At 41.7% G+C, this 20,740-nt stretch overlaps 4 protein-coding genes across 5 annotated transcripts; 2 read left to right on the top strand and 2 right to left on the bottom strand.

Annotated features, from left to right (window-relative positions):
• Positions 1-489: 489 nt before the first annotated feature.
• LOC129587766 (26S proteasome non-ATPase regulatory subunit 8-like) lies at positions 490-3,210 on the bottom strand. The gene is made up of 6 exons (XM_055481664.1): positions 2,742-3,210; positions 2,581-2,653; positions 2,039-2,141; positions 1,545-1,811; positions 1,036-1,147; positions 490-963 (listed from the first exon to the last, which is right to left on the bottom strand). Exons 1-6 carry the CDS (start codon positions 2,850-2,852, stop codon positions 775-777), a joined length of 855 nt encoding a protein of 284 aa, XP_055337639.1. The 5' UTR covers positions 2,853-3,210; the 3' UTR covers positions 490-774.
• Positions 3,211-3,637: 427 nt separating this feature from the next.
• Positions 3,638-9,940, top strand: LOC129587652 (exportin-7-like). 2 transcript variants are annotated; one of them, XM_055481481.1, is made up of 25 exons: positions 3,638-3,953; positions 4,014-4,160; positions 4,225-4,315; positions 4,373-4,443; positions 4,516-4,611; positions 4,677-4,751; positions 4,943-5,089; positions 5,182-5,305; positions 5,389-5,462; positions 5,527-5,649; positions 5,722-5,868; positions 5,984-6,350; positions 6,519-6,624; positions 6,699-6,828; positions 6,900-6,973; positions 7,030-7,174; positions 7,311-7,458; positions 7,609-7,768; positions 7,914-8,104; positions 8,164-8,378; positions 8,449-8,587; positions 8,693-8,952; positions 9,054-9,181; positions 9,315-9,519; positions 9,589-9,940. In XM_055481481.1, exons 1-24 carry the CDS (start codon positions 3,936-3,938, stop codon positions 9,487-9,489), a joined length of 3,351 nt encoding a protein of 1,116 aa, XP_055337456.1. In that variant the 5' UTR covers positions 3,638-3,935; the 3' UTR covers positions 9,490-9,519; positions 9,589-9,940. The 2 variants fall into 2 exon arrangements, with proteins under 2 accessions (XP_055337456.1, XP_055337455.1); XM_055481480.1 differs by having other exon boundaries at positions 9,315-9,466.
• Positions 9,941-11,885: 1,945 nt separating this feature from the next.
• On the top strand, positions 11,886-20,333 carry LOC129587778 (uncharacterized). The gene is made up of 7 exons (XM_055481688.1): positions 11,886-11,934; positions 17,988-18,357; positions 18,442-18,661; positions 18,923-19,153; positions 19,273-19,462; positions 19,529-19,618; positions 19,815-20,333. Exons 2-7 carry the CDS (start codon positions 18,179-18,181, stop codon positions 20,000-20,002), a joined length of 1,098 nt encoding a protein of 365 aa, XP_055337663.1. The 5' UTR covers positions 11,886-11,934; positions 17,988-18,178; the 3' UTR covers positions 20,003-20,333.
• LOC129587777 (uncharacterized) lies at positions 12,424-17,297 on the bottom strand. The gene is made up of 11 exons (XM_055481687.1): positions 17,054-17,297; positions 16,761-16,975; positions 16,306-16,701; positions 15,643-15,857; positions 15,255-15,307; positions 15,028-15,190; positions 14,926-14,961; positions 14,715-14,861; positions 14,217-14,329; positions 13,492-13,909; positions 12,424-13,149 (listed from the first exon to the last, which is right to left on the bottom strand). Exons 2-11 carry the CDS (start codon positions 16,813-16,815, stop codon positions 12,871-12,873), a joined length of 1,875 nt encoding a protein of 624 aa, XP_055337662.1. The 5' UTR covers positions 16,816-16,975; positions 17,054-17,297; the 3' UTR covers positions 12,424-12,870.
• Positions 20,334-20,740: the final 407 nt, after the last annotated feature.

The raw sequence follows: 20,740 nt of genomic DNA on the forward strand, positions 1-20,740 counted from the left end.
TTCAGTACGCACTCCTTAACGTAACTTGCGAACACAACGCAGACTTCAGGCTGCAAGCATAGAACTTATAAGATTAATTCACAGAAGTACAAATAAAAATCAGTAGAAGTACAGTTAGTAGTTACACTGCACCATTATCAGTTTTAATACAAACATCGTAATAAGTACGCTTTTCGCTTCTAATTTAGCAATCTACTGATACTCAGCACTGAACAAAAGCGAGAAAAGCAAACGTAAATGGAATTAACACAAACAATTTCCAGCCGAGATCCAGCTGGGAAATAACGTAGCTTGCCAACACATTTCTGACTTTAGGCTGCAAGTAACGTATTTAAAGAAGTAGAAATACAAATCAGTATAATTATACTGCACCATCATCAAATTTTAATACATTTTTTTTCACACCGTAATAAGTACGCTTTAATTTAGATACTGCACACCGTAATAAGGACGGATTTAGATCCAGTAGGGAAATGGGATAGAATATTACGATTTACGAAATCTTGTGCCCGTACATTATTATAACAACAGCTTATTTTATAACAAACAGCAGCTTCAAATAAGTAGGTACTTTAATTTGTACCATATTTTCGCCAGTACATGGTTAACAGCTGCTTTTCGAAGTTGAATTCAGAACCCACAACTTTATTCGTCCGAACTAACTAACAAGTAATTCTAAGTTCGAATGACTGAAGAAAAGAAAGGCTAACAAAACAAATCCCAGACCTCGCGTTAAAAAACAGTGTAAGTATGTATGATGTCCAGACAACTTATCTATACAATCTTTTCCAACTCCTTTGCATAGCTGAGCATCGTTTCGGCAACGTCCGAATATGAAAGGGCAGTATGATCAGCAACATTGATTTCTCTATCGGTATCCATAGCATCCACATTCAGTTCATCCATAACCAAATTTCGTTCGGTGTCAAATACAAACGAAGTGCCTTGTTTCTTCCATTTATTCTGTTTACAATGCAGTGCTCGTTATTTCGCATCGATTGATACCAATCACCTCACTGCAGAACAAATGTTTACCTCATCCGCAAATTTCTTCAGATCCGCTTCCGAGTCCAGAAATAACATCTTTCTGGCGGTTTCCGCACTGATGACCGGACAGGCACGGCCTAGGCATTTAGCAATTTCTGCCCTAATGGAAAAGAAAGAATTTTCAGCAACAAATAACTACAAACGTCCCAAAAACTAATTTTTCGATGACCTTAATTACCGTACAACACAAGCTGCAATACCGCGAGACGCCTACTTGTAAAGCGCCAGTTTAAGTAGTAATAATTATTAGTGACAAAGTATTATTATTACTTTGTACTGTTTGTAGTACGCTTCTATTACTTATTAGCAAATGTATTAGGACGAGGTAGTCATCGAACAACAAACGTGGCAGCGAAATACCGTATCAAAAAGACTAAAATGTGGTTAAATTAACCCATCAATTTGAAACGCTTACGTTTCACGGCAAACTTAACTCTATCTGACAGCACATTAACCAATCGAATGAATGGATCGCCCAAAATTCTAATTAAGTTTACCTGGTTGTCTTGGCAAGCAACTCCATAAAATACCCATAACTGGGCGCTGGGACGTTCTTGTGCGCCACGAAGATCTTGCTGAAGCTGCCCTCCATGAGACAGCGTTCCAGCTGCACGGGAAAGCGCAGATAGGGATCCTTCTCAATCGTATCCAACGACATGAGCTCCACTTCACTGTGGAAGTCACCCAGACGATTCTCCGCCAACAGTGACAGCAGATACAAGCCCAGGAACTGATTCATCATGGCGGAATCCGCAATCCCGCCTCTGTAATACAGAAACATAATACATGGTTGATTTGAGCAAAATACTGTATCCGCATTGGAAACGCTGTACATATCAGTTTAATCGCACAACCCAGTAATGCCGATATTATTTTCTTTGAGAGCGTGAAATGCTTCCACATGTACCAATGCAATGTGAAAACCCGATCTCTCATTACATTATTTTCATATAAAAATAGAAAACTCAAAGCACTGCAACTGCAGACTCACTTGACATCGTAGTAGTAAACTTTCAACTGGTCAATGTGCCGCTGGAAGCCTTTGAGATCCTTGTCGAAAATAGCGAACTGAGCGCCCATTTCCAGTACGTCTCCTGTAGGCAAAATATACTATAAGTAGCAAATATACATATAAGGAAAATAATGCAGTGCATCTCCAAAATGAGCAAAATTTTTGAAATTCCGCTACCCCACATAAGCATTACATATAGCAGGACAAAGCTATTATAATTACAGTACCATAATTATTCTGCGCGGGATAGTTCATTACAATCCACGATTGCAAACGACGGCGCAAGTGGAAATACGGCCCTAGTTTGTATTTGAATTTTGAGGAAAAATAATGTATCAGCACTGGAAACGCTGTACACATCACAGATTAATCGCACAGCCCAGTAATGCCGAGATTATTTTCTCTGAGAGCGTGAAATGCTTCCACATGTACCAATGCAACGTGGAAGCCCGATCTCTCATTATATCTTCTAAACACTAAACACTAAACAGCCCTGCTAATATTGCATTGTGGAGACTCACTGGCCAAGATAATTTCTTGCTTGGACGCTTCGCCCTCTGTTGTCGGGATAAAATGGTGTTCCGTTAAGGCTACCTGTTAATATACCAACTTTATTTACTACGCCCAATACTGAAGAAACAACATTTAAGAAAGAACAGCATGCCATCAAGCCATAGCGAACCTTCAGGTTGTTAAGCAGTGTTTCGCATTTCTTCTTCTCCATAGGACGCTTGTTCCATTCTTCAGTGAGCTGGCGATACAGTCCCATCACGTTCTGCAGGCCGATCGCCATCTTTGCACACGTAATTATTAACTGCTGGATCCGATTAATCACAAGATATTGCTAGACGAGAAACCGAGAAAAGCTGTAAAAGGCGGCCAATGAAGAGTACCGCTAAAGTTTTGTAATTGCAAAATGAAAAACTGTGATTCCGTGAAAGCGCCGAGAATTCGGACTTCTGGACTCGTTTCCGCAGTACAATGTGAACAGCAATCAAAGACACGAACTCAGAACGTCAGCCCTCTTCGGTGAATATTCAAACTAATCCTAAATCAAATACTCCAAAATCGACTATCGAAAGAGTTTCATGAAAGTTGCGGACAAGATTTATTTTCTGATTTGGTATTTATTTCAAAGTGAAACCGAAACGAAAGAGAAATCTCAGAAAACGAGAGAAGTACAAAAATGTTTGGTCATCATGGGGGAACGCGATTGGCCATAAGTCACGTAACCATGCCTCGTTATACTGCCGTCTGCCGAACCGCTGATAGATCTTTAGGCAATTAGGCTTAAAAGTTAAAACGTTTACATCAAGGCTTTTACTTAAAATTAAATCAAGTTATTAAAAATTCAGTTTCCAAGATTTTCAATTTCCAGTTTTCGAATGTGGAACAATTAAAATTCCTCCGTGCATTTGTATCAAGTACTACTATCAACCAACAGCGCTTGCAGAAGTTGTTCGGCTCGCTACTGTTAGCGCTCAGGCCCGCGTGCCAAATCTTTGGTAACACGGTATTTTCAACATCCCAAAAATATACAGAAATAAAAAATACCACAACGTACGCGGTGCATATGAAATGATCACTTAATTTTCACGAGTTCTCTTCATCGATCAAAAGAGGATTTGCTTTCAGCTGGCTTTCTTTGTTTTTGACGGTTATGACAATTTTCCGTTTTTATTTTTCATTCTTTTACACATACTGACAAAATTTTCCGCATTATTGTGGGTAGTACGGTGAAGTAAGATCACACAGCGAGCGGCTCTACCGACTGTAAAGCTGCGCTGACAGTGAATGTTTACGTGATCTTGTCGAGTAGATCGTGGACTCGTGGTCGCGATATTGTCACAGCCGTTTACCATTTGGATTAATAAAAATGAATAGTCTGGAGCAGGTGCGATTCCCCAACTGATCTCCGTGAAATTCTCTATGGTAAACCGAGTTGTGCTTGCAGGAGGTGCTTCAGATCGAAGCCTTTTGCCGACAGTTGTACGAAGCGGCGAATCCCGTGGTGCAGAAAGAGGCCGAGCGGGCTCTGCTGGGGTTCGCGGAGAGCCCGGATTGCCTGCAGAAATGTCAGATGCTGCTGGAACGGGGCCAGGTGGGTAGAGAAAATTATCCCGTTAACGGTACTGTCGTTTGACTGGTGTATTGGCCGTTTTCAGTCGCCCTACTCCATCGTGCTGGGCCTGAACACCCTCGTCAAACTCTGCTCCAAGCAGCCCATGCTTCCACTTCTCCAACGCATCGAAATCAGTACGCACCAGATATCTTTGAAGTTTCAGTATCGGCAAACGATGTATATTTTTGCAGAAAATTTTGTACTGAATTTCCTCTATTCCAATCCCAAGTCCCTGCCGTACATTATGCAGGCGGCCACCAAAGTAGGCTTTGTTTTGGTTTGCTGTCGTATCAAGTGACGCACTACGAAGAGCGAATGCGTGTTGTTTTTGTAGTTGTTTGCAACAATCGTAAAATACGGATGGTATGATCGCGAAAAGGACGACTTTGTCTTTCGCAACGTCATCGATGATGTGTCTAAATTTATCCAGGTGGGACTGATTGTCCGACGTTGATTTGTATTCACTTCCAATTACGCTGGGAATTTCGTTTTCAGGGAAGCATGGAGCAAAGTGTCGTTGGCGTGCAATTGTTGACTGCGCTGACCGTGGAAATGTGTCATGCTGGCGGGGTAAACTGATTTCACTATTTATCTGCAAATTTTCTTTTAAAAAAGTTGCCTCTTCTCTATTATTGGTGTGTGCTGAATCGCATTTTGATGTTTATATCGCATAAATTAAACGTTTTGCGTTAAGTACTGCGTTGTGGGGGAGATATCCGTTATTTAACTGGCCGCTGAGGGATTTGTTGCGTTATTCACAGGGCGAATCTTCGCGGTCATTGACGACACATATCAAAACCTCATCGGCTTATCGTGATAATCAGCTGTATGATATCTACAAACTGTCCTGCACATTACTGGATGGAGCGCTGAAAAAATTGCAGAGTCAAAATCTTGATGAAACGCAGGTAATTTGTCTAATTGATAATAACTAATCTATCGTACGAATTTTGGTGTTTTGCTTTCTGTTGCGTCATTATTTTGCTTTCGTCATTCGCAGAGATCGCTCTTCTCCAGTCTGCTCAGTTTGTCGCTATCATGCCTCTCCTTTGATTTCATCGGGACTGCCTTGGACGAGTCAGATGATTCCAATACGATCCAGATTCCGGCTTCGTGGCGCACAAGTGAGCTCAACAATAGTTTCTTCTGATGCGTCATTTTGGTGTCAGTTTGTATTGGCGATTCGTGATATTCTTTACTTCCGCAGCTTTTTTGGATCTGGAGCATTTGAAGCTGTTTTTTACGCTATACGCCACCATTCCGCCTGCAATTGCGCATTTGGTAAGGTTTTGTAAAATATGAGACTTGATTTGTTTTCGGATGTGGCAGCGTTTGTTTGGTTTAGGCTCTTGGAGTTCTAATCCAGTTGGCTTCGGTTCGTCGTTCCATATTCAGCAACACAGAGCGTTCAAAATATTTGAATACGCTAATCTTCGGTGTTCGGGATATCCTGGAAAGCCATGCCGATGTAAGGATGGGAGATCATTAGTGAAATTAATAATTTTTCGCTTTTAATTAAAGCTTTACTGTGTTTTCACAGACCCTGGTTGATCCGAGTTGTTACCATGAATTTTGCCGTCTTCTCTCTCGACTGAAAGCCAACTTCCAGCTGAGCGAACTTATGGAGTCAGACAATTATAGTAGCTTTATTCAAGAGGTTGCCAAATTTACTGTGATGAGTATTCAGGTAAGATTAGCACTCAGTTAAATTCACAGCACTTTATTTCGCAAACTCATGCTAGCCGCAGTAATTTCGTTATCACTTTTGATAAAATTATTAACGATTGTTGTTTGCATTGCAGCATCTTCAATTCTCCCACAATAGTCTGCACTATATTCTCAGTTTATGGCAACGTTTGGTGGCATCTATGCCGTACGTGAAATCCAGTCAGCCCTCACATTTGGACACCTATGCACCGGAAGTATCGCGAGCTATGATTGTTGCTCATCTGGATATGGTTACTCATGTCATCAATGATGGCTTTGAGGATCCGATTGAGGATATCGGACTGTTGCAGCAACAGCTGGATCAGTTTGCTATTATCGTGCGGTGTGAATACGAAAAGAACTGCTCCTTTATGGTCCAGCTGTTTGATCGCTCTGCACGTCTTTATGATGATCTGCTCCGTAAGCAAGGAGGAGCCGAAAATGAACTGTTGGTAGAAGAAGGTGAGCATTTGTTGTTGGCTCATATTTTTGTATTTGGGAAGAATTAGTAATTGCATTCGCTCAGTAAGGCACAAAACTTCATGCTTTCGTTGTGATATTCATTTCCATACATAAAGCATCCATTTTAATCTTATCTGCTACGATATTCATGAGGTTTGTTTTGTGTAGAGCGTTTGGCATGGCTGGTGTACTTTATTGGAGCCGCTGTCAGTGGACGGATTGCTTATGCGGCATCCGAGGAAAGTGACGCCATTGATGCACAGTTGATATGCCGGTGTGTTGCAACATAGCTCAGTTAATTTACTCATGCTTTGGTTTATCAGTACTTTTTGTTGAAATAATTTGTAGAGTGATGCGGTTGATGAGCTACACCGATAGTCGACTGAACCGTCGGAAGAGCGAAAAATTGGAGTTGTCACTGTTACAATTTTTTGAAAGTTTCCGTAAAGTATACATCGGTGACCAGTCTCCCAAAGGGGTACGGAATGCTTGATCTCGTGTATATGAAAGCTCTGTTGAACGATTGTAATGGGATGCCGTTGTTTGCAGGTGTATCGCGTAATGAAGAATGAACTGGGTATCGATGACGAACTGATGGTGATGAGTATTATGATCCGCAAAATGTACGGTGGCCTCTGGATAACAGATGATAGATTTTAAAGATGTGTTTACGTTTCAGTGTGACCAACCTAAAATTTTGGGGGAACAGCGACAGCGTCGTATCCCGTAGTCTGCAGCTTCTCAACGATCTTTCTATGGGATACAGCAGTATTCGACGTATGGTCAAGCTGGATGAAGTTCAGTTTTTGCTGAAAAATCATACGGTTAGCGACTGGTTTATCAAAACGCAAATCCGTATACTTGGCCTGTTATTTTGTATTGAACTTGCATGTGCCTACTCCTAGAGTGGGTGCTGCTAACGTGCTACCTAGTTGCTGCTAACTAGTTTTCCGATTTCAGAGTGAACATTTCTCGTTTTTGGGCGCTAATTCTACATTGGGTGATTTGAAATGCCGTACTGCATTCTACGCCTCCTTAACGCGGCTGTTAATCATTGAACTGGCAGAGGATGAGGATAAACTGGATGAGTTCATGCGGCCAATCGGAGGTACGGTGTATTTCTCTGCGCTCCTTTTGGCAAATGATATTGGTAGGGCACTGACAGTACTTCTAATGTCTTCTATACATAAAGGATAGCTGGATCAGAGAATATCAGAACATCGAACTTCAGGGATTTGCTTAATTTCTAATTTTGCAGTGGAATTTGAGGAACTGGGTAGACTTATGACCCACGCCGGTACTGCCATGTTTAACGAGCGCGAAGCAAAACTGGCGGCAATCGGCATCGCGAGAGACCTCCGAGGAATTTCATCCGCTTTGCTGAACCGTACATCATATATTTTATTCTTTGACTGGATGTAAGTGATATTTCTTTAATTTATCGATTTGTCGGATGAAACGATATGTCGCTTTCGATTAACTGAGAAAATTTAGATTGTTTTGTATTTAATAGAATAATGATGAAATTTTTACCATTCTACAGTGTTGTTCGGTATTTTGCAGATATCCCAAGTACCTTAACGTGTGCCAGCGCGTTGTTGAATATTGGTATTCGGACCCCGCTGTGACGACACCTATGTTGAAATTCATGGCAGAATTGGCACAAAATCGCTCGCAGCGGATACAGTTTGATATCTCGTCTCCAAACGGGATCTTGCTCTTTAAAGAAATTAGCAAGATGTTCACCGTCTACGGTATGAGGTTGTCTGCTCATATTTAACCTGACCACGAATTCTGATTGATTCTATCGCAGGTACGCGCATGCTGACCATTAGTGACATTCCAAAACAGGATTTATATCCCCGCAAGTTGAAGGGCGTCGCCGTGGCACTCACCATGTTCAAATACGCTCTCATGGGCAATTACTGCAATTTTGGTGTTTTTCTGCTCTACGGTGATCGCACGCTGGACGAGGCGCTACAAGTTCTCATTAAACTGATCACTTCAGTTTCCCACTCTGATCTCCTGGTACGACGTGGTTTTTCCTGCCCGTTGCACTAGTTGGGTATTCATTCAATATGTCTGTGATGTTTGGTAGGAATATCCAAAACTCGGTCAGGCGTATTACTCCTTACTCGACGTTGTCTCTCTGAACCACATTGACTTCCTGATCAATGTGGATCCTCCAGTGTTTTTATACATTCTTACCAGTATTTCCGAAGGGATAAATTCTCTCGGTAGGTTAATTGTGCATGTAATTTTTAATATTGTTACCGATGCCAGACAGTTTCAAGCTATTAGGTTCAAAAGAACCGTGAAAATACACATGTGTGCTGTTGTAGAAACTGTTGTGAATTCAGCCAGCTGCTCCTCGTTGGACAACATCATCACCGCTTTATATAGGGAAATTCAGCGTCGCCACAAGCATCCTGAATTGGCTGCCACCGAAAATCGTTCCTCTGTGTTGCGCATCTACGAAGTGCAGCCGCAGCTTTTCCAGCAGCTGATGACAACAATCTTACGCATTGCTATGTTCGAAGAAGGACGCAATCACTGGAGTCTTTCACGGCCGTTATTGGGTCTGGTCCTTCTCTGCGATCAGGTATAACTGACAGATTTGCAAGCTTATGATTTTAACGCATCTGCAGTGTTTTTTTTATTATAGTGAAAGTACTCACAGATATTGATAAAGTTTTCATTTAGCATTTTCAAGAATTGCAACCGCGCATTATACAATCATTTCCCGAAGACAAACGGGGTCAGGTTGCCAACTGCTTTACCATCTTGATGGATGGAGTGGAGCGGAATTTATCAAATAAGACTCGCGACAGGTACAGTTATCTTGAATAGAACAAGTATAATCCTCAGTTTGTAATTCGTAAAGATTTATTTTTGATTATTTTACGTAGTAACCATAGGTTTACACATTACCGTTTGGGTAATGATGTGAACACTTGCTTACAGATTTACACAGAATTTATCTTTATTCCGTCGTGAATTAAACGAGACGCAGAAAGGGCTGGACAATAGTAATCCCATGCTGGACTGGATTGCTATGCGTGAAGAGCTGGATAAATTTTGGCTGCGTCTGAACTCTGAGTTCACCGGCAGTGGAGGTGCGTTCGTCGATTTTGAATGAAAAAACAATGGATTGAATGGCGCATGCAATGTTAGTGCGATGTTGGCTTCTTTTTGCTTGATGCTTAACGGAAATATATTTGATGTGCTGCTTGCGCAGGTGAAATGGTCCTGATCTACGAACCACCATCCAGCAAGACTGTGAGTTTTCTCATGTGACGTGCTGTGGCACTGGACACGGCTAGCCCCAGTTTATATTGATTGTTTGTCGTTTTTTGGCGGGGTTATTTTGTGGACTGCAGAATTTTCCTTCGTTTTTACGCTTTATTTGTCATCTGTTGCAATGGCCTGCGGTTCAGGCCTTTCGGTTTTTTGTATAGGATCAACCCGCTCAGTGCAGCTCTCGGAAACGAACAGACTATTGAATTTTTATGTTCGGTGTACAGAGAGAAGCGGGGCTGGTTATTTCGAGTTTCATCTGTGAATCTACTATAAAGACGATGCGTACGTTGCTTCATACACTGCTTTCATATCGGTTCTGACACATCAGTTCAGTTTATCTCGTTTAATTTATTTGTAAGTGATAACTATCACGACTGCGGCTATGCTCTGATGCTATTTCGGATTCTGATTAGTTACTGACGCGCTGAGCAATTGTGGCATGGTGGGTACTGAGTCTACTGACATAAGGGGGGATCCATAAATTACGTACGCAGCGAACCAGGGAGGGAGGGGTCCAAAAAACGTGACAAGCTGTGACGGCCTCGGCGAACCCAGGGGGGAGGGGTGGTCAGCTCCATGTATTACGATTGAGCGAACCAAGGGTAGGGGTCAAGCAAACGTGACGGACCGCTACGAAGGGGGAGGGAGGGGTGAAAAAATCGTGGTTTTCTGCGTACGTAATTTATGGATGCTTCCTAATTGGGATTATGTTGTATGAGTTTACGGTGCGCATGTACGTGTGTTCCCTGTTGTACTAGCGATGACGTAGTACATCCGTGTTCTTATCGGTAGCCTCCGATCAGAACTGCGCTTCGTCGTCGGCTAGCATTCAGTAGTTACGGTGTGACTGAGTTGGAGTGAACATCAATAAGATTAAAACGAGTAACATCATCTTAGTCCTGTTGGTGTTTGTGCTGTGAGTGACCTTCGTTTAGGGAAAGCAGTAGTGTGTACCTAGGCGGAAGTTACTGTGTGGTATTCCTGTAGTGTGGTAGTGTGTGTGGTGAGAGTGTGGTTTGTGGTACCTGTTGTCTGCGGAAGTAGGCAACAGAACCAACACCAATCTCCAGAGTTCCTTCTCTGCTGACTGCGGTCAGGTTGGTAGTACTACACGCGGTGCGTGTAGTATGTCAGTACTACTCTAGAAAATGTAGTGTGTTTGTGGTACATATTACGTGAAACAGCGGCAGCAGTTTGTGCTTTTGTATTCTGAATTCATGGGATGTTTAGGAACCAAAATTTTCGGATCACAGTTTACATTATCCGTCACCTCTTGCGTACTAATTACTAACAGTTATTTGCTGACAATTAAGGTATGACTACGATCCTTATGTGAGCAGCTCATGGACTGAGCACGATTGATATTCTGTGGATGATACCACTCCACACCGTGGGCTCAAAGGTCACTGCAACCTTGCACAATCATTCATATTTCGCAGGCCACAGCGAGTACGATTAATAACAATGTGCGGTATTTTACAGTAATAAAGGTCTTGAGTGCAAACTCTTAATTAATGCAATGCAATGTTTGGGTTTTTATAATTAACCGTCGGGGCGCTGCATGATCATCATTTGTTAACTGCACCACGCTGATAGTTTTATTCTTATCTGTAAATTGTCCACTGTAAATTACAATGTAGTAAACAGAGTAAATTGAAGTGCAGTCAGTCGTGCTCCGTTGTCGACTTGATTGTGAGACCCTGGAAACGGCTGGAATTAATAGAAACTCGATTACAACTTCTGCTGTTGGCATAGTACAATAAATATGCAGTACGAGGCATTGTACGAAAACTAGGTACACCAAACCTTCAAAATCTATGAAGCTTGTTGCTTACTAAACTCTCTCTGTAAGGAAATTTGATAAAGCGAGTACATACATAAAACAATATCGTCGGGAAGTGATAGCAGTTATTACCGATGTCGTTATTGTTGTTCCCTATCTTGTGGCTACAATACATGCGGAACATATTGTACAATACAGTAAGTACCTTTCTACCGAAGGTCCAAGCGTGGCCAGGTACATGAAAACACCACCACATGAACAGCATGCGTCAGAAAATTGTTCGAGATTTAAGTGAATACTTTTGTCCTTATGGTTAGCTTTTGAATACTATATTGTACATCACCGATGCCTTCAAACCATGTACTTTTTTTTTATAATTTTGCCTTTCCGCTTGTTTGTGAACAGCTCTAGATTTGGTATTATTATCCCCAACAAACGAGACTGCTACTGCTATACTTCTATACAGTCACACCGGCAACGTTAAACCGCGAAACTTGACCGGTCAGTAATGCAGTACTTACCAAAAGGTTTTTGTCGTAAGCCACATTCTAATGTTCTATCTGGTTTGTCTACCGATCCAGCTTGTTGCATTTTTAACAGCATCTCCTTGTAAATACTGCAAAATCTTAGTTTTAATAAAAAAAAAACAGGAACGAATCCCAGTCATCATGGCGCAGAGGAAACTATTACCAACATTACAGTGGACACTCCGGGATCGGTCATGCATGCCGGCTTTTGACTTGGGCGCTGGGAAATGCTGTGGCCTTTATTTATTAAGTATAAGGTCCAAGGGCGCCATTTTTCATTCAGGGATTATCGCAGGTGCGAAAGCTGTAGAAATTACTTAATCTAGAAAAAGTAGTTAATACACTATAAATTATATGCCCACGTGAGCTGCAGAGAACCAGAGACGGTGACCGGACCGGAAAGACTTACTGCCTCTGTTTTGGTGCGGCATTATATTCCCGTTGGCTTATCACACCTGGTTTGCAATGCGGATTTGGTTTTTCGCTCAAATACATTCACCCATCCGTTACCATCGCCATCTTCACCAGCACTGTGGCATTTTCATGCCTGTCGATTATTTTTATGAAAAACAAAATTTATCTGTGTTTGTATTCTACCATCGGCATCCGATCCGGTCCTCGAAGCTACTCTGCCGGGTCGCATTAATAACATTGTAATTGTTTGTTATTATGAAAATGGGAATTCTGTTATAAACCATTTGCTTTTAAGTGTCTAGTTGCGTGAATCTTCCACAGAGCTTAGACAACGACGTTCTAAATTTCCGGCTCTTATCAGAACAGAAAATTCTTCGCATCAGACATGGATTTACGGCGCTTCCAAATAAGCTAAAAAAGGCTTCACGCTTAATTAAGCGTCAGTCATCGTAACGTAACGACATAACTCGTGCTTATTACAATTGTGTATGAAGAATCAATAGTGGGACCCAGCTGGGTGTATTAAATTCAGCCAGCTCGGGTGGTACGCTTTTAGATCAAACTGCTTTTGTATATGCGCCGCCAGCTTGTAGTCTCTAGCGTCAATAGCCTTCTGCTTCCGTTTGGACAACAAAGTTTTCAGTTCCGGGATGTCTAGGTACGCTACGATTTCTTGGCCGGTGCCTTTCTCTTTCGAAACATCATCCAACAAAACATTCTTCGCATCGGACATGGATTTACGGCGTCCAATTCGCTTCCGAATAAGCTCTCGACTCTAAAAAACAAAACAAGCTTAACGTTAACTTTGCACTTGTGACAATAACACCAGCTCGAAATATACTACTGTAACATACTCGTAGTACCCGCAACACAACAGTCATAATTTCCAGATGCCATAATTATGAACAGAAAACGAATTTCGAGATGCAGCGATGTCACTGTATTATATCTGTGAAACTGGGCTATTTAAAACAGAATATCGGCCATAGTTAAAACACAATAAAAGACCACAAGCATTGTACCCAGCTTGAACTGTTATTTTAACCGATTATTAAAAAAAACGGCTTCAGACTTAATCAGTCTTCGTTACATAACGACTCTCACTCATGCTACTTACAGCTTTTTTGTCAAGAATCCCTGGTGGGACCCAGTTGGCTGCATTAAATTCGTCCAGAGCCGGTTGGTACGCTTTTAAATCGTTCAGCTGCTCTTGTATGTGCGCCGCTAACTTGTAGTCTCCAGCGTCAACAGCTTTCTGCTTCCGCTTGGGCAATAAATTTTTCAGTTCCGGGATGGACAATCTCCAAGGATGCGGAAGGCATTTGCGTTTATTCGTCACAAATTCCCGAAAATCTTCCCTGGTTGTCGGACGAGAGATCTTATCCAAATCACACAACTTGCTTTTCAGTTTCTGATTGTCAGCGATAACAGACCAGTGTCTTTCCATTGACTCAAGGTAAGCGGCGACTTCTTCGCCGGTGCCTTTATTCTTTGAAACATCATCCAACAGAGCGTCATGCTGTTGATCACCTACTCTAAAATAAAACAAATATTCTCAACTGTCACGTCTTGGCACAGGTATTTGTGGTGCCACTCTGGCCGGATAGATACCGAGTAATGATAACAATGAAAGAGAACAGGTTACATATATGTAAATACACAGGTTAACATATGTCTACAGGTCAACGCAACCATGCGGGTTGCCACGCGCTAATATGGCGCGAAGCCACTACACTACATCAACTATATGCAAAACTGCAAAAACAGATTTAGCAAGGTTATGCCGGTTCCTCCATAATATGTTCATTCGCAATTTAAGTACTTACTTACATAATCGCTTACCGGACAAGAAGCTTCCATTTCGTCCTACTGTCCGATGGCGGTCCACCCGTCCGAATGCTGGCATTTACCCAATAGGGAGACTCCATTTCGGTTATGCCCACAATTTCGCCAATCTGTAATTGACAATTTGGGCAAAATGCAGCGGTAGCAATACCAACGGCCATAGCTAGAATATAACCGTACGCGGCGTACCGTGGTCTACGAGACGACTATGGTTATAGCCAATGGGATTGCTCCAATGGGATTGCTACTGCCGCATTTTGCCTTACAAGTTAACAAATTATTTACAATATGCTTATATGCACAATAGCGAGCACCACTCAGTAAATACAATCAAATAAAGAATTTGCCCCAATCAACTTGCAAGTCAGCATTGCATTGCTCATCCATTACGCCAGTTACAGTGTAACTGCTGTAAAACAGCTGCATCATGCATGACAGCATGTACAATACAGGACGTTGAACATGCAAAGAGCTAACTATCGTTCGGCTGCTTACTTGATAAATGGGCTGAAGTGACTCGTAATCCTTGCCGTACGTCTGCATATCAATTTTTACAAAACAGCCAATAACAAGTTTCGCGAAGAAGTTGTGGTAACACCAAGTGACAAGTGTAGCTCTATCCAGGGAAATCTTTTGCAGGGCCTGCAAGTTGACTACTTAACACGGATGCAAGTAAAAGCTTTTATCGCAATGATAATGTACAAACCTTCACTTGATCAAATGGGTCTTCCTCCCATTGGTACTACGAAGAACATATAGTTAGATTGGGAATCAGCTGCAGATCGAATGAGTGTGCGGTGTGCTCAACCTGCTCAAGTTGGTTTTCCATTTGCTCTGTCCGTGTCTTCACGAAAAAATCATAATTACCACCGTAGTATTTGAGGTGCCTTTGATTCAAATGGATAGTGTGGGTGCACACTTCGTTGAGGAAGTCTTGTGAGTGCGAAATCAAAACGAGAATTCTCCTGTACCTGTAATATAAATATGATCACCATAAAACGGCCAATGTATTATACTGACAGCCAGGTTGCTTACGATTTCAGTTCCTCTCTCAGCCACACGCAGGCATCCAGATCCAAATACTTTGTCTAAAAATAAAAAAAGCGGAAATCAGTAATCAACAGTTATTAATTTCGTCAATTACCGGCAACATCTTGTTCTCACAAGGAAACAAGTACAGTTTAGCAGCAAACAACGGATGCCAAATTCAAAATTGTCATTCAGCCAAACGAAAACCGAATACAAAGCCATCATTCTCATCAAAAATCAACGGTAATACAGAAGTACGGCGCAGAAATACGAATACTTTTCACGTATTAGCAGTGTAGCACTCACAATACAGTACTGATCACCATAGAAAAGACTAGGAAACCATTAATTAACGTTTTCATGAAAATTAGTAAAGAAGAAAATGCAAGTATACCGGATCGTCCAAGAGAAGCACAGAAGGTTTGAGATAGAGGGCGCGGGCCAGGGAAATGCGCATACGCCAGCCTTTGGAGAAATCCTTTACTTTCGTCTGTTGCATCTTTTCAGTGAATCCTAAACCATGCAAAATATGCGCTGCACGCGTTTCTGCAGTCTCCGCTCCTAGTTCGTCCAGTCGCTCATAAATATCCATCAATTTATCGTGCGAGACTATAAAAGTTCAAATTTTAAGCACGATCACCGCTATACGATAAAAAGAACTAAGAAATACTAAAAATGCGCATTTCATAGCATGAAATCGTCACAGTGAAGCCGAAGAACACACTTAGTGGCGAGTTTTGTTAAATACCTTAGTACACAGATATTCGGAATGTACTTCCAGTCAGTTTCGATTAATCGTAAATAAAATGCCGAAAAGAAATGCAATATGCCATAGCGCATAATCATTTTGTATCAACTAAAGATAACAACGAAGGAAATTCAAGAACAACAAATCCTTTTACAATTCGCACTACTAATTACTTAATTAAAAAAGGGAAACGAGAAATTAGTCCTGGATAAAATCGCCATCTTTTACGGCAGGCAAAAAACACACCTGACGGCAAAGCGGTGTGATCGAAAGCGAGAACTAGGCCTATGAATACTGCAGTAACAGCACCTTCTAGAGCAGCGTGACTGAGCTCCTTCGCCTCTTTCTCCAGTCTCATCCTCTCCTCACCGACCTCTATCACACACTGCAACGTGGGCTTATCCTCCGGGGCCATCTCGCGATGCACGTGGGAAATATCCAAGTCCGCGGGAACTGGAATCTCGCGGCGGGCGATAAGTCCCAACAGCACACTCTTTCCGCCACCGTGTAATCCGATCAAACCATAGCGGTTGCCCGCCTTCAACTCCAGCTGTGTGTCGCGCAAAAGCTCAGACCCTCGCACACTCACGGACAGATTGTGGATTTTCAGATCGCGCGACTGCGGATGACTGGCCAGGAGACCGGAGCCAGTGCAAAACTGACTGCTCATGTCGCATTCATTTAATTCCACCTCCAAGTCCGCCACTATACAACGCAGCCCATGTCTGACTATGTCCTTGGCTAATGGGATGGAGTTTTCTTACCTTGGTTGCTACTGATGGCTGTTGCAGTTTCACTGGCAGAAAGAAGCACGACCATTAGTCAATCCATTCGATTCCGTAGTCTGCTGAAGCGCAGCAACAGCTGCACCGGCCTTCTTGGCCTTACGTTTCTGCTTGGAAACACTAGACATGGTTGGTGTGATAAGGACGGCAAAGCAGATGCCCAAAGTTATTTCTCGGTTATCTTCGCGATAATTCTGAGAAATCAATTTTGAGAGCATGTACAATACAGGACGTTGAACATGCAAAGAGCTAACTACCGTTCGGCTGCTTACTTGATAAATGGGCTGAAGTGACTCGTAAGATACTGTAAGCAAAAACACGACAAATTCAGAGTCATTTACTTTTCGAAGTCAGGGTGAGCAGGGATTTATTGAGATCTGCCTTGGCTAGAGCTAAAATAATTTTGTACTAAAATAATAATATACGGTAGTACTACGGAGAACGAACACAAATTGTAGTAGTAATAATTTGTAGGCTGGTTATTTCGAGTTTCATCTGTGAATCTATGTACTATAAAGACGATGCGTACGTTGCTTCATACATTGCTTTCATATCGATTCTGACACATCAGTTCAGTTTATCTCGTTTAATTTATTGTAAGTGATAACTATCACGACTGCGGCTATGCTCTGATGCTATTTCGGATTCTGATTAGTTACTGACGCGCTGAGCAATTGTGGCATGGTAGGCTAGGTACTACTCTAGAAAATGTAGTGTGTTTGTGGTACATATTACGTGAAACAGCGGCAGCAATTTGTGCTTTTGTATCCTGAATTCATGGGATGTCTAGGGAACCAAAATCACAGTTTACATTATCCGTCACCTCTTGCGTACTAATTACTAACAGTTATTTGCTGACAATTAAGGTATGACTACGATCCTTATGTGAGCAGCTCATGGACTGAGCACGATTGATATTCTGTGGATGATACCACTCCACACCGTGGGCTCAAAAGTCACTGCAACCTTGCACAATCATTCATATTTCAGCAGTGAACAGCGATTACGATTACATAACAATGAGCTGGTATTGTATACAGTAATAAAGGTCGTTGAACCGCAAACATCTAAGTAATGCAGTGCCAAAAGGGTTTTTTCGTGAACCACATTCTAATTTTTTTTCTTGTTTGTCGGTCCAGCTTGTTGTGCTTTTAACAGGATCTCCTTGTAAATATTGCAAATTCTATTGTTTTATTAAAAAAACAGGCACGAATCCCAGTCATCATGACGCAGAGGAAATCATTACCAACATTGCAGTGGACACTCCGGGATCGGTCAGTTTTGCCGAGAAAACTTCGACTGAAAACCCACAGAAATCGAAGAATACTTGGACGCGATTTCTCATCGGCATTATCCCCCTTCTCGGATATGTTGCATCCAGTGTGACGGAATCTCAGATGAATAATTTACTGTATGCCACAAAAGCCGACGGAACTCCCAGCGCTTTCAATGCACCTTTCACATACGTCGGTCTGAAATCAGCATGCCGGCTTCTGACTTGGGTGCTAGGAATTGCTGTGGCCTTTATTTATTACAAGGTCAAAGGGCGTCATTTTTCATTCCGGGATTATCGCAGGTGCGAAAGCTGATCATGGAGAAATTACTTTAATCTTGAAAAATTAGTTAATATCCCGATTCACGATGCCTACCTTGATTGCAGAGAATCAGAGACGGTGACCGGACCGGAAGGCCTTACTGCCTTTGTTTTGGTGCGGCATTATATTCCCGTTGGATTATCACTCCTGGTTATGCAATGTGGATTTAGCTTCTCGCTCAAATACATTCACCCGTCCGTTTCCATCGCCATCTTCACCAGCACTGTGGCATTTTCTTACCTGCTGTCGATTATTTTTATGAAGCACAAAATTTATCTGATCAAGGTATGCTTTCCAAGTGTATATAGTAGCTACCTGCAACATATACAAATTCGAATGTATGATGACACGCAAAAGTATATTATAGTACAAGTACAAGCCGCATTTACAGGTTTACTGTACATGCGATAAACTAAATAATGTATTCCCGGTTTAACAATTAAGTTGCAAATTAGGCAGATAAATATCCAGTATGATAGATAAATGGTATATTTTGTTGAAAATAATTTTATAAATAGCAGTTTATAAATATCGTTTGTGATGCAGCTGATCTTCGTTGTTGCAAGCTTCACCGGTGTCACTCTGATCGCGTACGATAGTATTACGAAAGTTGCAACCGAGAAACCGGCACCAGAAAATGCAACAGATACGCTGACCACTACACTCGCCTCACAAACATCCACGGCAGCGTCCGGCTCTGGATCCATTCAGACCGACGAGTCGTACATCGGAATAATAGCCATCTTGCTCTCCGCCGTCGGGCTTTCGATTCATCAAGTGAGTATTTATTTGTACATACAGAAATTAAAAGGATAAATTAATTATTCTACCATCGACATTGGGTTTTATGTAACCATAAAATCGTAAGAACTGCTAATTATACAGCACTTTTACAGATATTATACGCTCAGGCTTTCCCAAGCAGCAACCTGACTCAAGCTTCGTTTATAATGATGATCCTGGGCGTGACCAACACAATTCTTTTTTTTCCTGTGCCACTGGTACTGCTGCTGAACGGCAACGAAACAGTTGACCTCGATCGTTTGGAGTACGGAATACTGGCAGCTTCTTTGATCTGTTCATTCTGTAAGCGGCGACATTGTGATCGATTGTGTTCTACAATTTCGACTGCTTCGTGTTTATGCTTTGCAGTGGTTGGTTTCTTATATGGCTATGGCCTCGGCATAACATCGCCCTTTTTCATGTCATTGGGAGAATTGCTAAGTTTAGGAACAAATACAGGTAAGTAGCAAGGATTATATGATCAGTCGGTGTTATATACATACACCGTGCAGCAATAATGGTCACCGCAGCACACACACATGACTGGCATAAGTACAATACAATTGCCGGCATGTAACAAAACGCAAGATCATTTCGAAATTGACCAATGTGACGTCATTTTATAAATTACCTTTAACTGGGGCTTTATTTGCAGTAATCGACATACAAACCAAATCCGATTTACAAGTCACCGCTTACCAGATCGCAGGACTTGTGGTTGTGGCGGTGTCGTTTTTTGTGCTTATCATACCTGATGAAAAGGTCTCCGTTCCACTGCGTTCCAAACGTAAAACATCAGTGGAACTTCAAATGCAGGATGTACAACTGGAAAAGAGGAATTAACTGCTTTAGCATAGCATTTCCTATGTCTTTTGGTTATTGACCAGATTTGTGATACGAGTATAGTGGCACAATGAAGTTGCTGCTTTAGCATTTAATGTTACTACCGTGTACTTATTTACTAATTATTATTTATTATATATAATTATCAGATTTAGATATACATATATTCTGTAGTCTGTACTTGTATAAATTATATTCTTCGTCTCATCGTACTTTCTTTGATTTTATTTTAATACGATGTTATTTTGAGATTTTTGTTCAATTGCTGCTGTGGTGCGGTGACCTGCGGCATTCGCCGATTTCGTCTTTCGCGGTAGTATTTAATAAAAGTTTGTAGATAGATCATTGAAACGAATAAAATGAAAGTTAAGAAAACAGCAAAAGCAGCCGAGTGAAGATTTACAACTCATACGAAATGTATCGCATTTTTGTATGCGGGGATATGAACGGCGAACGACACACGCCGCATTCCCTTTTCCCGCTTCCTCCATCCGGTTCGGTCCACAAGCCCGACTCGGTGCCGGACCGTCACCACTCATATTGTGGCAGTGTGCCGTTGTTATAAAAATCGCTGGAACGGCTTTTGAATGCCTCTTTCTTGCCTTAATTTTTACTGGTTAGTTTTTGAATTTTTGTTGTTTGTTTGAGTTATTTTTTTAATTTAAGTTTCTGCTGGCGCTTTTTCCCTATATTTTCTAAAACCTCACAAATTTCGCTGACACAGTCTTTAGTTCCAGC

Source organism: Paramacrobiotus metropolitanus, unplaced genomic scaffold, assembly GCF_019649055.1.
Source record: "Paramacrobiotus metropolitanus isolate TYO unplaced genomic scaffold, Prichtersi_v1.0 Parri_scaffold0000026, whole genome shotgun sequence".
NCBI lineage: Eukaryota > Metazoa > Tardigrada > Eutardigrada > Parachela > Macrobiotidae > Paramacrobiotus > Paramacrobiotus metropolitanus.